Here is a 22,221-nt window from a genome sequence, read left to right on the forward strand (position 1 = left end):
AGAAGCACTTTGAAGGACAGAGGGAAAAAATATTCCTTCCCAACAGCTATGAGGGTGGGAGAAGGGAGCACTCAGATCATTGTGCTTTTTTAAGTACTTGGGCTGACGGGAGGCTGTGCCATCTTCAATGTGTGGCTTCCAAGGTCACCCTGGGCATTGACATTAATGATCAGACAGTGGGACAGAGAGAATGGGAGCCTGGATATTGTGAACATCACATTCACCTACATTATATTATCAGAACTCAGTCATAGGGCTTCCTCACCTCTAAGAGGATAGGAAATGGTGCTCTTGGCTGGGCAGTGACCTCCCAGCAGAAACTCTTCATTAGAGGAGGAGGGTATGAATATTTTGTGAAACGGTAGACATGTGTGCCATACTTACATTCTGTTGGGTACGGAGAGAATGGGTGCAGTAATAAACATGTTAAGTGGACTATGTTAGATAGTATTTCAGATGATAATATGAAAAAAAGTCAGGTGAGAGGCATAGAGGGTGCAAACAAATTGTGAAAATAATCTTCCTCAGTGGCTACTTGTTAGGCCTACTGTCTACAGAGTAAATGTGAGTTGACCCTTTGTATGAGCCAGAAGTAAGGACTCTCTTTCCTGAATTGTGCTGGAGCACCTTGAATTAGAAAGAGAGAACTTACTTTGTGTTCTGAGGGGCACACATTGTCATCACCACAAAGGTCTCCAGGGTTATGGAGTTTATTGAGTACAAAAGACATTGTCAAAAGCATAATAGATACAGACAGATAAAGTGGGTTTAAACTGCTCCTGGGCTCTTTCTATTCCTTGAGCTCTTGTATGCATGTAGTAACTGACCCAGGCTGAAATTCAGATGCTTTTAGTTTTGATTCTGTGTCTCTTTTTCAATAATATCAGCTTCTTAATTCTAGAAGGATCTACTTCCTAGATGTGTATAGAATATCAAGTGTTGATTTCTTCCATAGTAATAAATGATTACTTGTTGCTGAGGAACCTGGTTCCTCATGCTGGTTACCTAATATCAATGAAAGAAGGTTAGTTGGAAAGGAGCTGATGAAGGAATTAAATGTTGCTAATAATACATGGAATGATGGGAAAAAGTTCTGTTTTTGATATGAGGGTCCTGGGATCGAGTCCCTCATTGGGCTCCCTGCTCATCGGGAATCCTACTCCTCCCTCTCTGTCTGCCCTTCTTTCCCACTCATGCTTTCATGCTTGCTCACTCTCTCTCTTATAAATAAAATCTTAAAAAAAAAAAAATGTCAGGAGCTATTATGCTAAGTGAAATAAGTCAGATTGGGAAGTACAAATATATGATTTCACTTACACATGGAATCTAAAAAACAAACGAAAAAACAAACTGATTCTTGCTTATTAAAAAATAAGCAAGAATCAGATCTACAGATACAGAGCACTGATGGTTGCCAGAGGGGAGGGTGGTAGGGGGACAGCAGAATGAGTGAAGGGGAGTGGGAGATACAGGCTTCTAGTTATGGAATGAGTAAGTTAGGGGGATTGTGGAGGCCGAGAAAATTAAGGCCATTCCACTTTAAGTTCAGCGTTAGCACAGGTACAGCCATCCCAGGCCCCTGTGAATAAGAGCTGAAATTTACATTTCTTCAGTTACAGGGAAAAAACAGTTTACAGCTTAACGCCCTAGAAAGCCCCATATTAGAATGAGAACAGAGCTCAATGCCCGTGGCAGAAAGTTCCATATCAGAATGAGAGCAGAGCTCAATGCCCTTGAAAGCCCCATATCAGAATGTAAACAGAATTTGAGAAATTCCTCCACCCCTTCTGGAGGTCCCCTAGACCAGCCCATAAAACTAAGCTGAAACCCACCTCGGGGTCCAAGTCCCTGCTCCACTGTGTTGAGTATACTTGGACCCAAGCTTGAGTTTGTAAATAAACCCTCAGGCGTTTGCATCGTGTAGGCTCCTTGGTGGTTTCTTGGATTCGCAATCTTGGGCACAACAGGGATGGAAGGCACAGCACAGGGAACACAGCTGAAGATATTGTAATAGTGTTGCACAGTGACAGATGGTAGCAACACTTGTGAAAGCACAGCGTAATATTTGGAGTTGTTGAATCACTATATTGTACACCTGAAACCAATGTAATATCATGTTAACTATACGAAAAAAAAATCTGATGAGTCAAGAAAAAGGAGCTTAGAGATTTCTGAAAATTCAACTCTTTCCTTGCACTGTGGGCTCAATCCAGTAAGCATTTATTAATCCTTCTTGCAGACCTGGCACTATGCTAGGCACCAGGGATAAACTGAGAAGGGCCATGAATGCTATGCTGACAATCCTGGGTTTATGCTCCACAGTTAGTGAAGAACCATCAAAGAGATGATTTCTCTGCTAGGGAGTGGGTAGGAAGGAGGCTAATGTGCTGTGACACTGTTGGCAAGTCAACCTCTTTGACCCCCATTTTCTTTGTCTAGAAAGGGAAGATAATAATTACTTCCCTGCCCATCTTGCAGGGCTGTTAAAAGATCAAATGAAATCATATTATGCTACTCAGGTGTCAAGAACTATGATTAGGGCTGGTTAATAATCTAGATGTCTGGGAGAACAAGGGAAGAGAGGTGCCACGCAGTGATGCTCTGAGAACACAGCAAAATCTTTTATCCAGCATGGACCTTTGTAGGAGAGAAACTAAGCCTAGGAAAAAAAACAAAAAAACAATAACAAACTTAGCAGAAAACAAAACAAAACAAAAAAAAACAAAAAACACCAAAAAATGAGTAATGGAATATTCTGAAAGAAAAGTGATTTTTTTCCTTTTTAAGTGAAACTTTTTTGCGAGTGAAGAAAATGAACAGAAAATGCTGTGGGGTACAGGTAAAAATGCAAATTCAGATGTAAAGCAAGGGAAGGAGCCCCCAAGAGCACTGCAGCCAAAGCCGGTTCAGAGCTGGCAGGAGTCTTCTGCAGGATATGTCAGGAACTGCCAGGACGTACCAGAAGCTGCCAGGATGTGTGCTGCTCACCAAAACATCAGCTCCAAAGCAGGAAAGGCTCGACAGCTGTCACCGGGCCCTGACCAGGCCTCTGGAGAACATTCCAAAAGTTCTCCTGAATTGTTTTTCCTCCAGGGAGTGCTTGACCCCAAGGGAGTTCACTGTTCCAGAAATAAAGACTCTGTTCTCTGCTATCTTTTCATTCTTAGCTCTAGCAATTTCCTGCAAGTGTTCCAGGAATTTCCTGTGAGTGTTATCCCAGGAATTTTCTGCAAGCATTGTTCCAGGAGGGAAGAAGCTTCTGTCCAGGAGTCCTCCGGGCCTATTTGGCTTTTCTTCGGATTTAAGACCTCACACACCAATACAGTGCCTATTATAAACCAAGGCATTGCTTAGGAAAAACAGGGTAAGTTAATATAATGTAGGTTAGACTTGCCCTATTCCCCAAACCACGAAATCCCATTAATTCAACCCAAATTTGTGAATTCATCTCAATATTGAAAGCATCTACAGGAGGTCTTTAGCTTGGGGGAAAATGCTTATTTTAGACTGTTTTCTTCTAATTTGTAACATTTTGAAAAAGTACAGGGAAGGAAAAGTTCACCAATATTTTGTCAAATAATGAGTAATCATACAAAGTCAATGTTTAGCCAAATCTCAATATTATAGAAATAAACTGGTTACTACAGTTATCACAGATATAAAATCTGAACAATATATAAGCCCTTATTAAATATTTCACTTTTTTTTAATGCTTCACAATAACAGAGAGGAATTTCACCTCCAGATAAGAGAAAGAGGCTGAAGTTCAGCTGCCTAAACTATGTCTCCTTTCATTCTTACCAGATAGGACTCTTACAAAGTAGGCATTCAACTTCATTTCATAGATAAGATTGAAGCCAAGAGAGTGATTTTTGTCAAAGGTCTCACAGTAGTACCAGAGCTATGATTTAAGCCAGACTATCTAACCCCCCACGTCCCAAGCTCTTTCCTCAGCCCTCCACCTGGACATCGAATGTTTCCTGGGACTTTGGCCAGAGTCTAGTTGTGGGGGGGAGGAGGTGTGGCAGTATAGGGCTTGCAAAACTGGGTGGATCAGTGGATAGAGGAAAAGCCTCTCCACCACAGAGGAGTGAGTGCGGTTAGGGAGTACTGACCTATTACGAAACATTGCCCAGATCCAACCCCTCTCTTCCTCTCTCTGCCTCCTTCTTCCCTCTTCCTTTTAGAGCGGGGTTTCTCAATCTTGGGTCTATTGACATTTTAAGACCAGATGATTCTTTGTTGTGGGGCGCTGTCCTGTCCTTTGTGGGGGGTTTAGTAGCATCCCTGGCCTCTTATCTACTAGATGCCAGTAGCAGCTCTTAGTCATGACCATGAAACCTATAGACATGGGAATATCTACTCTACCCAATCCTCCAGTTAAGAACCATTTTTTATGGTGACCAACCATCCCCCATTGCCCTAGACTGAGAGATTTGTCACAATTTCCATGCTTCAACCAGGAGAGTTGGGACCAGACAGGGACGCTTGGTGATCCTACAAGTGAGATCTCATCTCCTGCTTAAATAAAAGTGTATGGAGGGAGGGGGGCATGGTGTTGACAATGTCCGGGCAGTCTGTGGTTTCGCTAAGCTGGTGCTATCCAAGTACATCTGCCTAAGACTCCTTCTTTCGCCAAGTAGACTGCGAGGGGCCTGGAGGAAGTGACCCATTTCAGAGAGGCTGGCTGAGTAGCCATATGGGTTGTTCTAAGACTAAAGAGGACAAGAGGGAATGTGTGTGTGTGTGTGTGTGTGTGTGTGTGTGCATGTATGTGCAAGTGGGGAGGCACAGCTGGGCACACAAAGCTCACGCAGCTGCCCAGGTGGGCAGTGTGCGTGTGTGTTTACACCAGGAGGGAAAGGATACTGGGAGGGGGAAGGTTTGCAGCTCCGGGTTGACTTGGCCTGGGCCCGTAAGGTGTGGGTGGGTGTTTTAATTTATTTGACAATTAGAAATATTCTCATGAGTTACTCTGATAGCTCATCAAGGGCCTTTTCCTGAGAGAAACAAGCAAAAGAAAAATATCAAAAATTGGTTTGTTAACAGGATAATTTTTGTTGTGTCATCAATAATACATTTGCAATAGTAATAAAGATTTTGGTTCTTGGCAAACTTACAAAACACTATGAAAATACATTGTTTGTCTGTCCAGCTTCTGCTCTTGGGGCCATTCATACGCCCATTTACAGGATGAAAGCCACTGCGTCCTGAAAACAACAATGCTGAGGTCAAATGGCCAGGTTTTGGTTCTGGGTCACTGGGCTCCAGGGCTGGGGACCTCTGTATTCGTCCCAGCTGTGTGTGAATGAGGCATCTGTGTAAGGGGTGGGTTGCTGTAAGCCTGAATGGCAAAATGACAAGTGGAGAGGGCAAAGGTGTGAATCATTTCTCTTGCTGTGGCTCTGCCCACAGCCCTTCCTCCTTCTCTGCCTTGGGCAGGGGGGCGACGAAGCAGGTTCCCTGAAGGTGGTGCTGAAGACCACACAGGTCATCCCCTGGCTGGTATCTGTCTGGGCCTTTCGTCTGTGTTCTTTGTGACAGATGTTGGGAGTGTGCCTTCCTATGTATGATTGTTTGCATTTTCCTTGATTATGTAAACTGGTGGCTTTTGCCAAGAACTCTCTGTGCCCTGAAGCTCTAGGCTGCTCTCTTTCCATTGGCCGGCCAAGTTTCACTTCATTGGGAAGTGTATTTTTCAAGTTGCTGAGCAGCAATACGTGTTAGTGCCTCTTGGGGAGTGAGACACCTGGATTCAGGGACCTGACCGGCAACAATGACAGCTGACGAATTGGTTTTCTTCGTGAATGGCAAAAAGGTGAGAAAGAGCTGGGCTTTGGTCCGGCTTCTCTGCTCCCTGGGAGAGAGGTGTGTCCTATTCTCTCTCTTTCAGATCCTCTCTCACTCCTTCCCCTCTCCTCTCTCTCTCTCCCTTCAAAGTGTGGGTGCCTTTTGGGTAACACTGAGGAAAGAAAACCTGCTTAGAGCTGGAACACAGTCAAGACGCAAAGGGGGCAGAGGAGCGTGGGGAGGCAGGCGAGCAGAGGGATTCAAGTCCACACCATCTTCAGCAGCAGAGACACTAGCTCAAAGCTGAGATGGGGCATAGGTTCCTCCGTGAGATTGGAAGTCACCCCCCACACCTCTATTTCTGTGTGTTTAATCCAGGCTTTCATCACCCTCTTTTCTGAGAGAAGGAACAGGAACTTGTTTTCTTACCAGCAAGAAAATATAAGATGGACATAGCCTTTGATTTTGGTACTTCATGGTAAATGTGACAGCTAACTTGTGTGAGGACATTTACTGGCATGTTGTGGCAAGCCACATTTTTTTTTCCATAAGGGACACGTTCCTCCCCCTCCCTGCACTTGGTACTGCATATAAATATTTCAAGTTTCTTACTGTGATAAAAACTGCCTACTTGGATGAACTTTATCAGTATGAGGGGAAACGGGGGTGGGGAGGTGGGTGGAGCAGAGAGGGACTTCAGACTTGGGTACCAGTCCTGTGGGCACCGCAAGGGTGTGAATCTTTGCAAATTTCACAGCAGGTTCAGGGAGGGAGCGTGCAAACACATTGCATCATCCCCAGCCCCTTCCCTACACGGTTGCTGGGGTGCTCCTGTCTGCTCCAGTTCCCCAGTAGGGAATGAGAGGGACAGTAAAAGGATAGCCATAGTTGCACCTTATAAATGGCCATGTGAACAGTGTGAGCGATAAATGTGACAAAGGGCCCCCAAAGAAGGGTAGTTTTGTTTTGCTCTATTGGCACCTTTGAGTTGAGAAATTGGGCAATGTTTGAGGTAATTTTCAAGGGCTAAAATGTGTTTCATGGGGCATCCAGGGCTTAAATTGTCAGGATGTGTCTGGGTGACTGGCAAAGGGAATTCCATGAGCCATGGCACATCAGTGCTCTGAAGATCATTGGATTCAGTGTGAGTGGTGCCACTGGGAGGCACTGAGGATAAGGTCAGCCATGTTCTTCCAGATTCGGTGTGTTTCTCCATGTCAACGTCTTTTCAGGATTGGCATCTGGTAGCAAACCAAGAGGTAAGGCAAAGTTTCTCTGTTGACTGACGGTCGTGAGACTTTTGCATCCAACTTTGCCAACAACTTTGTTGTGCATCCAGTGATTGCATTGGAGGGATTCAAGAAACAGTTGAGTTGACTTTCTAGAAGTGTTACTCATACAAAGCATCTTCTGTGGAATTTTTCTAAGCAATTTTTACATTGAGTGGGAAGCTGGATTCAATGACTTTGAAGGCCACATTTTACTCTAAGATTCTATTATTTATCATGCCATCAATTCGTGTGTGACAGGACAAGGTTCTGCTCTTCCTTAGCGATGGCGTGCTGTGATGCACTGGACCTGAATGGGAATATTTCAAGGTAAATCTGGCTTGGCAAAGCTGTTTCTCCCTGAATTTTAGTTCCACTTTAGGGAAAGCAATTTAAAATTTTTAGATGGTATCGTCATATCAGACCCTACTATCTCTGGAAGCTTTTACTATTGTCAATTTCTGTGATGCATACTCATGTTTGTAATTTATAAACCTGTGGCCTCTTGAGAAACTACTAGAAAGGTGGAGAGGCAGTCAAGGAGTGATAAGGTAAAAGCTATGCTTTGCAAACAAGACCAAGCAGGAATTCCCAGATCAAGGCAGCTGTGAGTAAGTTTGTTTCCATTTCTATTTCTAAGATCTTACTAGACGTAGATCTTTTGTTACTGGACATTGTGCGGATAAGTTACCAAAGAAGCTGTTGGTGACTCATTCTGCAATGTAAGCCTATTATTCTTCCAATTTCAGGCAGTCTAGGACTCTGTCTCCACCAACTGGGGTCCTGGAGAGGGTATAAGATGCCACCCATCAAATACCTCAGGGGCCTTCTGTGGTGGTGATGGGCCTTGATGATCATCGTTTCCATGTTTTCTGTTTTAGAGTCAAAGTTGGAGGGAAAGGAAGAGCTGCCCAGGATTTTGGTATTATTGTAGTGACAGTCATTTTGGTGGGCAGCAGTCTAGAGTTTCTCAGCAGTCGCTCTCTGTTTAGTGGAGATCGCAGCACCTGGAGGAGTCTGGCAGACTTGATGTGCGAAGTACAGCTAAAGGTGTCCAGGGGTGATCCTCACAGAAGCAGGTGGCAGCTACAGAGAGCCTCACAGCGGCTTGGGCTCACTCACATTTATGAGCTCCTCCCAGGCCTGTGCCTGTGGGGTCGTATGCATTGGATTAATATGATCTCTAAAGAAGAGGCCAGGCATCTACCATTCGAGACCTTATGGACCAGTTAAAGAGATAGATTATAATTAGGCAAAGTAATAAATTGCAAAATGTATTTCACAGAAAGCTAATCTCATGAAATGCTCTTTTCAGATACTCCTCTCTCTCTCTTTCTAAAGAAGATTTATTTGTTTTAGAGAGAGAGGGAGAGGAGGGAGAAAATGTGCACACTTGCAAGTTGGGGGAGGGGCAGGGGAGAGAATCTCCAGCAGACTTCCTGCAGAGCATGAAACGTGACACGGGGCTCCATCCCATGACCCATGAGATCATGACCTGAACTGAAATCATGAGTCTTAACCAACTGAGCCACCCAGGCACCCCCTCTTTTCAGATATTCTTAAACTACTTAGCACAATGTAGGCACATAGCAGGTGCCCAATTTAATGAGGATAGAATGAAGGCACGAGTATTAAAAGCCCTTAGAAATCCTCTACTGAAGAAATTTATTTTTTAAACGTTTTTACATTTTGAAATTATTTTAAATGTACAAAAAAGTTGCAAGAAGAATACAAAAAAATACTCAAAAGACTACTCACATTCACCAACTGTTCCCATTTTGCCACATTTGCTTTATCATTATCTCTCTCATTTTCTCTCCTTGTACACACACACACACACACACACACACACACACACAGGTGTTTATGTGATACACACATGTATTTGATATATATGGATATGTTTACAGATGTATACATATGTAGATACACAGATGTATATAAGTACCTAAATAATTTTTTATATTTATTTACGTATATAGTTAATAGAAATGGATACATAAAATATAAAATTTTCTTTCCCAACCATTTGAGGGTAAATTTCCAATGTCATGCCCTCTTACGCCTTAAATGAAGAGTGAGAGTATTCTTATAGAACCAGTCCCTATAAAAGTCAGGAAATCCAGTGTTGATATAATACTATTATCTAATCTATAGCCCTTCTGCAACATATTCCAATTTCCCCAATAATATCATTTATAACTTTTCCCCTAAGTCAGTCCACAGGACCCAGGGTCATACAGTCAATTGCCATATTTCTTAAATTTCCTGAAAGCTGGAACGGCTCTTTAACTTTCCTTGTCTTTTGTGCCATTGATGTTTATGAGGAGAATGGGCCATTATTTCTTAGAATATCTCTCATTTTGAGTTTGTGTCATGCTTCCTTATAATTGGATTCAGAGTCTGCATTTGGGGCAGGAATGCCAGAGAAGTGATAAATGTTCCTCCGTGCATTACATTGGGAGACACAAGATGTCAGTTTCCCCATTATTTAGAGGGGAAATTATTTTCCCCATTATTCACATTATTTCCCCAATGTGAACTTGGATCACTTGGTTAAAGTGGTGTCCATCAGTTTTCTCCACTGTAAGATTACTTTTTTAACTTTTATAGTTAATAAATAATCTGTGAGAAGATACTTTGAGTCTATGTGTCTTGATCATTAAACTTTCACCTGCTAGTTTTAGCACCCATTGATGATTCTTGACTGGATCAATTATTATACTGATTGCAAGATGGTTAACTGTATTCATTAGTTGTCATTCCTAGAAGAACTTTCCCTTCTTCCAATTTGTTTATTTATTAGTTATCACTTTGGACTCATAAGTCTTAATCTTATTTAGTGGGTTAAAATCTATTAGAGCTAGTATTTATTTTGATCTTTAAGTTTTATCAGAACAATCTGCTGAACCCAGTATTTCCTCAGCTCATATACCCACAAAGCATCTGTCCTTTGGAATATCCATTGTGGTGTCCTGTTCAGAGAGGGTACCATGGAGTTGGCCAGGGCAACCCTGCAGCTGTGCTGTGAGAATGGCACAGCCATTCTCTCTACGAATGCAAGGAAGGTTAGACCACTCCTGGCTGGGGTGATATAAAAAACCTTTGCCAGGGAAGCGTTTGGGGTCTTCTAAGTCAAGATGCAGGTGGAAGAGGAACGGAATGGCCAAAGGCACAGAGTTAGAGGCACATGTTGTATTTTCTCTGGAGTGTGAAGACCAGGTTCGCAGAGATCTAGGAGAAAAAGCTGAAAATGAAGACAGCCTAAGGAACTTGGATGTTACCTGGAATATGTGGGAAGTCACCGAAGGCACAGAGCAAGGGACTGATGTGATGAAAGCTGAGCTGGAAGAAAGAAGAAGCAATAGCTTAGGGGGAAGGTAGTAAGTTAAGAGCCTCTTCCTGTCATTTGCAAGCAAAGTGATAGGGATCTTTATTTGTGCAATTTATGACTTCTCCAAGAGAAAAGAAGTAACTTCCTGTGTGAGCTCTGTGACTGGGACTTGGAACAAACTGGACTTGTGGAGTGTAATCATGAAAGGAAACTCCATTTGATTTTCTACTTTCCTGTAAACTTTCTTCAAAGGGCAAATTCTGGTGGTTTCACGACTTTCTAGATTGCTTTTAATGAACAAAAAATCCTGTGGTCACATCTAAGTTTTCATACACAGTCTCAATTCAGGATACAGAGGTGGAGTTAGCAAGAAAGTTCTCATTTAATCAGTGCCGGTGTAAGATGGCTTCCCACCACTGGGAACATTCAATTGCAAGTCTCATGACAGGGGGAATGCTTTTCTCTGGCAGACTGCTCTTCCTCATCTTCTAGTGTTGGGAAGTCCACTCCACACAGACTCTGTTGGAGGTCCCAAACTTTCCACAGTCAGCGTCTGGGGGAGATTTAAACACCTCCATGCCAGTTTGCTCTCTCACATTGCCTACACCAGGTCTAGAGCCAACACTTCATAGTGAGGACTTTGGGAGTACACACCAATCCCAACAGTACCATTTCTTCTTCGGCTTCTCTGGTAAGCCTTTCTCTAGCCAGACCACCATATCTCCTGTCCTACAGAGGATGTATGTTAGCTTCACCTATAGGGCTATGGAAGCCCCCTCATCAAGTTTGAGGTGTGAGGCACATACCTCTCCTCAACCTTAGGAAGACGTAATACTCATAGTGCTGTTTGCTCCAAAGAAACTCTTGTAATATATTCTCTCTCCTTAACCATTCCAGTCACCCTAACCCTATTACCCTTGATAATGTATGATGAGTCTGAGTAGCGAAAGAGTTTTTCGTGGATTTCCTTTGACTATTTGCATCGGAAACTGGCACCTCACTTTGTAAACAACCTTTCCATCTTCTTGAATATACCATTTGTGGGTTGAGATTTCTCCTCTATGCCTGACATAGAGGAGGCATGTGTTATGTTGTTGGCTCTGATAGCCCAACACATATAATCCTCTGCTGTAAGCCCAGGCTAACAGACTGGCCCTCTAATCACTGAGAATGTACATGCAGGAGGCACAGCCAGAAATCTGCCTACTGCCATGTTTAGCTCTCTGTGGTGTGATCCAGCACCTGGAAGTGAGCTGACATGTTTGATTTGAAGGGCGCTCAACCTTGGTCAGCCAACACGCCAGGTGCAACACCAGAGCCCTCTGAGATGGATCCAGAGCTAAGCATTCATGTAGAATTTTAGGATTGGGAAATATCAGCATGCTCACAGTTTGGCTTGTAGTTATGATGTTCGTTCGTATGGAATCATCAAGAATAACATTTTCATTTTCATGATCTATTGAGCACATCCCTATTAACTTCACAGATTTTGGGGTGAGACAATGGCTAAGCATACTTATGATATATTTTTCTTTTGTTTTTGTTCTTATAGGTGGTGGAGAAAAATGCAGATCCAGAAACAACCCTTTTGGCCTACCTGAGAAGAAAATGTATCCTGACTTTAGATGAGGGTTTGGAAGGGTCAGGGGGGATTCATTCTCCAGACCCTTTGTCGTTGGCTAGTGACTGGTTGGATGCTGTGAAGTGTGGAGGACAGAGCCTTGCAGTAGGGCTTGGACACCTGTGTTGTAGTTGTAGCTCTGGCACTCAGCAGCTGTGTGACCCTGGGAAGCCATTTGAGCTCTCCAGGTATAAAATTATCAACCATCGAATGAGAGGATTATTTTTGATGTTTCTTAAGATCTCTTCCGGGTAGGACTCTAGTAACACCAAGGTTTAATCCTGGACCTGTAAAATGAGTGGCTGTGAAAGGCCTTCATCAGCCCTGCTAAACTCTGTGGCTGTTCCCCTCAGGAGGAGTGGGCCTTCCTCAGCAGATCTATGATGATCCACAGTGGGGAATCACTGGGGATTCTTGGGGAATCTTTCCAGTTCTGCGAAGATGGAAGGAATGTTAGAGGAAGGAGCATTGTTGGGGAAAGGATGCCTGAGCTGGGCAACTGTGCAGAGGTATCATCCGTTGTGGAGACGGCAGGCACTGGGAGACAAGGGACTGGGGACACCTGAGCATTTACTACGTGTAGGTGGAGTTCAAGGTGATTTTCATGGGTAATCTTATTGACCCCCACAGCAATTCCTTTGACAGAGGAGGAAGTGAAGCTGACACATGAGGAGGGACCTGCTTCTTGCTCATGTATTCCCGGCAAATGCTGGCAAAGCCCAGACTAAAGCCTAGAGCCATGCTCTTAACCTTCCACACACACTGGAAACTCTTCAGGGTCGGTTGTTGGGATGATGCTCATCCTGACCTCTGTCAACAAACTCCTCTCACTCCCAGAGACAGGGATATCCAGTGGCTCATTCAAGTGACATATTTTAGGACAGCAGACGATTGTATCAGTACCCATAGAAACAAGCCTGAAATCCACAGCCTTACCTTTGGTTCACTCACCTCTTATCAGATGGTATCTGGCTCTGGTGTATTTTGTCTTGGGTTTTCTATATAGAGAGGGCAGGTCTGGAGTTTCATGACACACAAACCTGGTGGCTCTATTGCAGAAGTGGAATCACTCAGTAGGATCTGGAGAATACACAGGACTCCACTTCCAGCCCCTCTACCTGAGGGGTCTGAGAAAAGAGGCACATTCTCAGAGATTGGTTGGCACCAACATTCGTTTTCTAATGAAGTTTTGAAGGCCTGAGAGCCTCACATGTTTGTGATTGTAGCAATTGCTAGTTTAAAGGTCAAGTTTCAAATGAAATCTGAAACTGAAAGTTTTCACGTAAATGAAGATTAAGTGGCTTTTTGCTGTTTGTGCCAAGAGTTCATTTCTGAGAGTTGTTGGAAAGCAAAACAAAACCCCAGTCTTGACTTCTACACTGGCTTCCAAAAAGATCCTCAGGCTAGAAGCTTTTGCTAGACTTTGGGCTACTATCCTTTGTCTCCATGTGCCTCCAGGTTGTCTGAACTGCTGCTAACAGCAGATATTTGGATGAGCGAGAAGAATAACTTAGGATATGGAGAGCTCTTCCCAGATGTATTTTAAAAGATACAGCCACATGGTGAAGAGGAGCCCCCACATCTGGAGTCAGATGACTGTGCTTGGGCCCTAACACAAGGTGACCTGAGTGACTGTTGCCTTGCAGGGCTCATGTTAACCCCTGGGCCTCAGTTTGCTTTGTTTAGTTTTAATCTGTAGGGGAAATAGGAGCTCCTACCACACCTGCTTATGAAATTATTGTGAAGATCAAATGGGCACATGGGTATAAGTATTTTTCAAGTATAAGATGCTATTATCATTGTTTAAAGAGGCTAATTCCAGCATATTAAAGGTAAAACATAAATATTTCTCAAATGACTGAATAATCAAACCATTAATGGCTACCTAGAATTTGTGATGAATTTTAATTTCATTTTGCAGATGAGGGAAGTGACCAGCGATAATGACCTCCAACTTTGGTAGATAGCTAGATGGCTCAGAGGCCTGCAGCCTGTGGGAAACGCAGCAAGGGAGACCATGTATCTCATGGAAAGGGACCACCGTCAGTGCTGTTCTCTAGAATAAGCCTATTACTGATAGGCACATTCACAGACTTAAAGTTATCAGACTGTTTCTGCAAGTATATGTAAGCGATGGCTCCAATACTTGTCCCCGACCTTCAAGATTATCTTCATTTTAATTTTTGCTCACATATCCTATGGGTGGATGTTCAGAAGCTCATGGTCCAACCCTGATTTTGGTTCCTGGGCATCATCAATCCAAAAGGTCCAAGGTGACAAATCAGGACTCAGTAGTCCCAGAACGTATCAATGTCTCTGTCTGGCCTAAGTGGCTTCATTGCACACCCAGCTGGGTTGAGGTGAGGGCTGCCCCACATGCTCAGCCTGGTTCACCTGCCCAGTGTGACCACAGGGTGGGGAGCCTATAAGACCCTGCCAAGAAGACCTTGATGCTAAGAAAAATCTCCAGGATTGGAGAGCAATAGGGCTCCAGTCCTGGGGAATACTTGGGTGCTGTCTGATGGGACCCTGATGCCTTTCCTCAACTGTGCAGGGGAGATGGTTCCATTCTTTGCCTTCAGGGGTACAGTGCAGACTTTCTGGATGAGGGGGCCGTGTGGGTCTGCTGCCTCCCCAGGTTGAGGGGCTTGAGCCTGTGACTGGCCATAGATGGCTCTATAGGGATGCCTGGGTGGCTCAGTGGTTGAGCGTCTGCTTTCAGCTCAGGGCATGGTCCTGGGGTCCTGGGATCGAGTCCCACATCAGGCTCCCCACAGGGGTCTGCTTCTCCCTCTGCCTATGTCTCTTGTGAATAAATAAAATCTTTTAAAAAATAGATGTCTCTATACTTAGAGCTCTGCTCACAAACTTCCCAGCAGCCCAGCAAAGACTCTTCTGTGAGTTCATATTCCTTAACTCTTGACCATCCAGTGCGGCTGAGTGGGACCAAGCTGGGCTGTGGAGAAGGGGGCTGTGGGGCTTGTACCGTGATGCTTTCCAAGTACGATCGTTTCCAGAACAAGATCGTGTATCCTTTGCCTACTGGCTGATTGTCCATACAAGGACTGTGATGCAGGGGTCAGGTTGTGTGTGTGTGTGTGTGTGTGTACATGCACATGTGAACTTTCTAAGATCTAGAGTCATTTCCAATCCCATGAAATCCTTCAACCAATCTCCACTGCCTGTGGGTTAAAGTGCTTAGTGCTTGGGGCCCTTCATGGTATGGCTCATCTTTCCTTTCCAGTTGTCTCTCTCCATGGGCTCAGCACTCCATCCTTGCGGGAACAATTATGAACTACTGACACTCTCTACTTACTCATTTCCTGGTCTCGTATAAGCTGTTGCCCAAGTCTTGAATGTCCTTTCTTCTAGGACTTCTCTACCTGGCTAACTTGTGATAGTCTTTTAGGACTGCACAAAATATCACCTCCTCCGGGAAGCCTTCCTTGACCTCCCAAGAATGGGTGAGGTACTCCTCATCTGTGCTGGTCCCATAGTACCAGTCCTCAGCCCTCCTGAAACACCATAAGCGGTTTAAATCGCATCTTCGCCCTTGCTTCACACATTTTCCTGGGTTGATCATGGGCTATTGAAGAACATCTTACCTTTATTTCCTCAGCCCTTAGCAGAGTGCCTGGCATATGATTGGCCCTCAGGAACTGATGTTGCTTGTATAAATGGATGAATGGTGAATGGACATCAGGAAGCTCTGTTTAAGGGGGCTGGTGTCTCATATTCCCTCCTCTTTCCCCCACAGAGGATGGAAGGCAAGGAGGTGAGAGCAGAGAAACAAAGAGAAACAAAAGTGACTGGAGGTTCTGAAACTGAAGAGGCTAAGGAAGGGCCCTGCAGAGAGATGAGCAAGAACTGGGCCTGGAACCTGCCAGAAATTTCCTCTTGACTCAGCCTCCAGGATTGGGCTGAGTATGAGGTGGCTGGTGGTGACCTTGGCCCTCGTGTTCCAGCTCAGAGACTCTGTAGGGGCTTGTGCCTCAATGGGGTGGGGGTGGGGGAGTTTCCTTTGTGACTAGCCCAGAGTCCTGGGTAGAGAGGCGAGGACACCCATGGAAGAGACCAGAATGTAACACGGAGGGGTAATGACACAATGCATCTCAAAGTCTCCGAGGGCCTGAGTGGACAATGGAATGACCTTAATCCAGGGCTCCAGCCACTTTTCTGCCAATGCCTGCCTGGCCCCCATCTGCTCTTTGCATCATGTTGCCGTGACAACCGTGGAAGGAATAGGAAGCACCAAATCCAGGCTGCATCCTGTGCAGGTAATTGGAGGCCAGGGAGGCTCATGCCAGGGCGGCAGACTTACTTTTTTGGGCTGTGAGACTGAGTATACTGTCTGGGCAGGACGCAGTGTGGCCCAGCCATGTCCCTCACCTCCTTCTCCTCTCCTCTGGGGACTGTGGGGCAGAAAGACGAGGCCCCAAGCCTGAAGCTCCCTCCTGTGGGGGTGGGTGAGACAAGGCACGAAACTGCGATCCTGCGGGGAGCCAGGAGGCCTCCAGCTCTGGTGGCCGGAGCAGTCCGGCTCTGCTGCACCAGGAAGGAGGGGGGACCAGGGGCCGCCTCACCCAGCAGCACCCCCACCCCACACACCCCGTGTGTGCCTTGGAAACCTCCGCGGTGGCAGATTCAAGATTCCAAATCCTCTGTGCTCTGGATTAAAAAGCCCACCTACTCCCTGCTCCCTCCAATGGTAATTCCATTGCTCTTCTCTGGCGCCACCTGCAGGTGACACAGGTGAGGGCAGCTAGGTCTCTAACCTCATTAACCCCGAGGGCTTAACAAGAGAATAGAGAGGGGTAGGAGGGTCTGACCAAAGCTTTTATTCTGACGGTATAGGAACGGAGTTTACAGTAGTCTGCGAGGTTTTGTGGAGAGGATCAGGATGCTCAGGATGCTTAGGAGCATGGCAGCAAACAGGATCAGAGTACTGTGGGAAGGAAGGGCCATGGTTTCCAATGCTCTTCGTATGGGGAAATTGAGGCAGGACGCCTTCTTCCGGACGTTGCAGTCACAGAAGGTGCCAGAGGCCGGCCCGTTGGCCACACGAGGAGACCTGTTGCTCAGATCATGCCTTCCTGGGGCACCTTATGTGGATGCCGGCGGCGCCTTGGGCTGAGCAAGCTGGTTGTACTCCTGGGGGTGGAGGGGCGGCTTCAGCGAGCCCCGTGACGTCAGAGGGCTTGATGCTTCACCCCTAGGGCTTCTTTTAGGCAGCAAAAGGGGAAATTGCTAAACTTGCCCAACCTGCCGGGGATGTGAGAGGGTTAATTCGGGCTTGTAATTTTCTTTGAAACAAGCAGATGAAAGAACAGTTTAAGCACAGGGATCACATGTGAATAATTCACTAAAACTCTCCCTTTCCAGTGGTACAGATTCTCATTTCCCATGCACTTATTTTGGCTCCAGGTGAGTTGTGGAACCAGATTCCACTTCTCCTTGTGCATTGTTGTTGTTGTTGTTGTTGTTTTCTTGTGGTTCCTATGACACTAGGCTTTGCTCATGTTCCTCCCACCTCCAAGCTGGTGCCGGCTGCTGGCTTTAGGCTTGCCTAATTGCTGCAGTGCCCTGCGGGCTGGGGCCTGGCTCCTTCCCCGCTCCATCTGCACTCTCTACCCAGGCAGGTTCAGTACCATCTAGGGCCAACGGCACTCCTCTTTGTATCCTCAGCTTTGACCTCTCCTTAGAGGTTATATTCATATTTCCAATTGCCTACTTGACATCCCTGTATAGATGTATAATCTCCAAACTTCACAGACCCTATTTTTGCCCTTTCTTCCCCAGTCTTCTTCCATCTGAGTCAATGGCAAAAGCATCCACCCAATTGCTCAAGATAAAAACCCAGGAGTCAGTCACCTTTGATTCTTGATGGATCCTGCCCCACACCCAATCCATCCAGAAGTGGCATCCACTTTACTTCCAAACCCTATAAAGTTTTCATTCTCCTTCCCCTGTTACTGTTTGGTCTGAGCCACCATACTGTCTGGCCAGGACCACTGTGTCCTGGTCCCTGTTTCTACTCTTGTCCCCTGTAACCTATTCATTCCCTACCCACAGCTAGAGTAATTGTTTTCTTTTCTTTCCTTTTTTAGAGAGACAGAGAAAGAACAGGACAGAGGCAGAGAGAGAGAGAGGTAGAGAGAAAATCAGGGACAAAGAGAGAGAGAGAGAGCAGGACAGGAGCAGAGGAAGATGGAGAGAGAGAGAGAGAATCTTAGGCAGGCTCAATGCTCAGCACAGAGCCCAGTGCAGGGCTCAATCCCATGACCCTGAGATCATGACCTGAGTAGAAATCAAGAATCAGATGCCACCCAGGTGCCCCCAGAGTGATTCTTAACAAATGTAATGAGGTCATATACACTCTTCCCTGATCTAAGTCATGTTATTAAATTCAACCTAAAAGTCACTTCTTCAGAGTGGCTGTTTCTGAGCACTGCAAGTAGCCCCTGGTCACTCAGCCACTGCCAGCCTGTGTTAAATCTCTACATAGCATTGACCTTTACCTGTTTCTTTTGTCAGTATTTTCCCTACAACTTCACAAGACTGGGGGCCTCGTCTCTCTTCTTCATCGCTCTATCTACAGTGCCCTTACTATGCTTGGCACATAACAAATTCTCCGTAAATATATATAAATGGATAAATTTATATGCTAGGCACTGGAAATACAGTACTTTATCAATTTTACTTAAGTACCAGGAGAAACTCCCAAGAGACATAATAATAATAATATGGACATGAAGAATCTCCTTACACTAAAAATCTTGCAGAGTTCGAGTGAAAATTCTGTGACATTCAATGCATATAGAAAATTCTATATGGCACATTTCCAAACTCTTATGGACCCCATGTTTTTCCTTCCCTTAAGTATGTAGCAATGTTCTAGTTTGGAAAAAAAATGCATTCATTTGGTTCTTAGTAAATGCTAGTTGAGCTGGATTACAGGCTAGTGTATTAAAAGAACATGACACGGCTCTTGCATTCACCATGTGTGTTCTTGGCTAAATCTCTCAAATCTCTGGGCCTGCTTCCTCCTGTTTTCAGTGCAGAGAATGGAGAGTGAGAAGCCCTTCTGGTTCTAATGGTCACTATTCTTTGAAGAGACTATCCTATGAATAACTAACATTGGTTGATCATCTACTATGTGCTGGGTGTAATAATGTTAAGAGTTTTATGTAAATTATCTTATTAAATCCTCACCACAGCTCCAGAGATAAGTGCTAGCTAGAGTGGTCGTCATCACACAGGTGAGGAACCTTTGGCTCTGGAGAAGCTTGGTGACCTGACCAAGGCCACAGCTGGGACTAGGACTGATTTTGTGCACTGACTGCTCCCCCATATGGTCTGTTGACATGGACCGGCTTCTGCTGGGTCATCTAGGGAGCCTGAGAGAGGCTCTGCCAACATGTACCTCTGTGTTGTCTGTCCCTTTTAGGAGAGAATTGCCAAAAGCCATGGCTCCCAGTGTGGGTTCTGCACCCCTGGCATTGTCATGAGCATGTACACGCTGCTCCGGAATCAGCCTGAGCCCACCATTGAGGAGATCGAGAATGCCTTCCAAGGTAGGGGCCTTAGGCCACAGCCTAGGATGGGGAATAGCAAATAGGCTTTGTGGAGGTTAGGGGAGGGCCAGAGTGGAAGCCAAGGATGGGTTAGGAGGTTGAGGAATTGCCCTTTGGAGGAAAGGCTCAGGCCCCAACGTGCTGGCTCAGGTCTGCTGGAGTTGAGCACTCTCTGGGTTTGAAGAACATTTGCGTGGTTTGGAGACCTTTTGGGGTCTCCCGCAGTAGTGTTTTTCTTCCTGAGGGTGTCCTCCTGCGCTGGGATGGGGTGGCACTGGGTGGCTGGTACAGGAGGAGATCATTTGGGAAATCCACAGAGGGTAGTCCTTTCTTCTCAGCTTGTACTAGAGCAAGATTCTGCAAAGGCCACATCATGATTCTGAACCTTGGGCAGGAACTGGCTTCCCACTTTGCCTTCTGTGAGTGGGCCTGGGAGCCTGGACAAGGTGTCTGTTCCTCTGAATTAAACAGAGAAGACTCCCCATCCATTCACCATTTCAATTCATCATTTATTCAATCAGTGTATCGAGTCCTATCATGTGAAGTGCTATACAAGGTACAGGGGATACAGGGATGCCCCAGGGGATGAAAGACAGTCTCTACCCCCAAGGAGTTTGCACTCTGGGAAGAGAGTTAATAATGTAGGTTGATAAGGTTACTGATAAGGCAATGACTAGGCACCATGTGGGTGCTCAGAAAAGGCACCTGGTTCAGTCTGGGCCGTCTAGGAAGGCTTTCTGGGAGAAGTGATTGATGGTTTGAGGTCAGGAATACAAGGAAGAGGACAGGGTGTTCCAGGCAGAGGAAACAGATTAAGTAAACTGAGCATCTCACTGAGCCGGGAGCTAAGTCACCCCCCCACCCCCCGCCCTGGGGCCTGCGCTCACAATGCAGCTTTCCCCCCCTTGGCCCACAGGAAACCTGTGCCGCTGCACGGGCTACAGACCCATCCTCCAGGGCTTCCGGACCTTCGCCAAGGTAAGAGGGGGCCCGGGGACAGCAGTGGACTTGCTCCTAAAGCAGCAACACTCAGGAATCACAGTTGGGAGGGATGCCAAGGGCTTCTGGAAGAGAGAGGAAAAAGACAGGGTGGCCAGCTGGCAGCTCGTCCCGCTGTGGATACCTGGCACGGGCACGGCACTCTGCCATTCTCATTCAGAAGGTTGTCGTCAATAGCCCCAGGACTCTCCTTCCAGAAGGCTGGCTCCAGGAAGAAGCATGCTGTCCAACAGCTCACTTCCTCCAGGGCATTCGGGTCTGACAGCGCTCTTCAGGCCCAGGTGCCGAGCCTGGTGTTAAAGAACAACCTAGCCCCCCAGCACCTGAGCCTCTCCTCCCATCCTCTCCCAGCTGCTGTCTGCAGTTGGTGCTCCGTGGGGCTCATGAAACTGCTAATTTGATGTCCAGACAGTTTGTGCATCTCGGCAGTGTTTGTATACCTCTGAGGGAGAAGCCACAGTCGGGCTGTGCGGGTACTGATTCCAGAACCCCAGACACACACCTGCCAACTGGCAGGGAGGACAGAGTGCTGGCCTCTCCCTTCTTGGCTTATCTCCTCAGATTTTACCTGATTTCCCCAGCTGGGTCAAGCTACTCCTGACTCCAATCAAACCGTCTCTTTGTAGTTTGATGCTGGGTTGAGCGGGGGAGTCACACAGACCCTGTGCCTTTCACTGACCTTTAGGGCTGCTATATTATGAAAAGGGGTATTGTATCCCGATGAGCACAAAGGGTGAAGAAGGGGGTGGGGTCTCCAGGGAGGGAAAGCAGCACACTCTGCTGAATGTGGTTTGATGACAAAGGATGAGGAATGAAGTGTGGATTTCAGTGAAAATGACTGAAAGCACCGACTTGGAGTCTGCAGACCTGGGTTCAAATCCCATCTTTTCACTTAGCTGATGCATGACCTTGGGCAGATTTCCTTGTTTCTAAAATGGGGATTATTAGAATACCTACAATATTATAATGTTATAATAATACATATATAATTATAAGAAAACATGTTATTATAATAATATCATAAAATTATAATAATACCTATAATAATTCTTACAGCATTTGTGGAAAGTACTTCTTGTAAAAGCCCTTAGAACAATGTCTGGCATGTCTTAAGTACTAAATACATGGCAACTATAAATTATGATGCTGGTATGTTTCTTCCATTACTCACTATTTGATCTTCATAAATTGCTCAGGCTTTCCCAAGAACCAAGGATTAATCTTGTCCATGTATTTATTTCTGAAGAGGCTTCTCAAAGAATTTTACCGGCCTTCCTTTTTTCTGGAAAGAGAAGGGCTTTCGAGTGTAGTCCATGGTGTGTTCCTTCCCAGGGTTGAAGTTTTATCATCATTGAAGTGGTCCTGATTCCCTTGATCCAGCTGCCAGGCAGTGTAAGCAGAGCAGAGCTTCCAAAATGACTGGCACACAGAGTGTGCTTAGAAGCTCATGCACGTCACTCATTGGAGACCCCTCCCACCAAGGCCTTTTTTAGAGCCTCTGAACTCTGACTTTGCACACAATTCTGACGAACCTGCTTAGTTCATTTGCATGCCCAGAACATACATTAGGAAAGTGAGGACGGTTTGCTAGAAGGAGGCACACCGTTCACAGCAAGAAATGATGATGTCCATCTA

At 45.6% G+C, this 22,221-nt stretch overlaps 1 protein-coding gene across 3 annotated transcripts in view; it reads left to right on the top strand.

Annotated features, from left to right (window-relative positions):
* Positions 1-5,431: 5,431 nt before the first annotated feature.
* The window catches only part of XDH (xanthine dehydrogenase), a 60,361-nt gene continuing 43,571 nt past the window's right edge, over positions 5,432-22,221 (top strand). For 2 of the 3 annotated variants that reach the window (XM_041755363.1, XM_041755365.1), the window contains exons 1-6: positions 6,990-7,049; positions 11,945-12,002; positions 14,945-15,041; positions 16,182-16,290; positions 19,461-19,587; positions 20,504-20,565. In XM_041755363.1, the coding sequence (XP_041611297.1) occupies positions 7,005-7,049; positions 11,945-12,002; positions 14,945-15,041; positions 16,182-16,290; positions 19,461-19,587; positions 20,504-20,565 (498 nt within the window). In that variant the 5' untranslated portion in view covers positions 6,990-7,004. Of the gene's footprint in view, positions 5,819-6,989; positions 7,050-11,944; positions 12,003-14,944; positions 15,042-16,181; positions 16,291-19,460; positions 19,588-20,503; positions 20,566-22,221 lie in introns of those variants that run through there. The other variant, XM_041755364.1, reaches the window with a different exon arrangement.

The sequence above is a fragment of the Vulpes lagopus genome, chromosome 5, assembly GCF_018345385.1.
Source record: "Vulpes lagopus strain Blue_001 chromosome 5, ASM1834538v1, whole genome shotgun sequence".
In the NCBI taxonomy this organism is placed as follows: Eukaryota; Metazoa; Chordata; class Mammalia; order Carnivora; family Canidae; genus Vulpes; species Vulpes lagopus.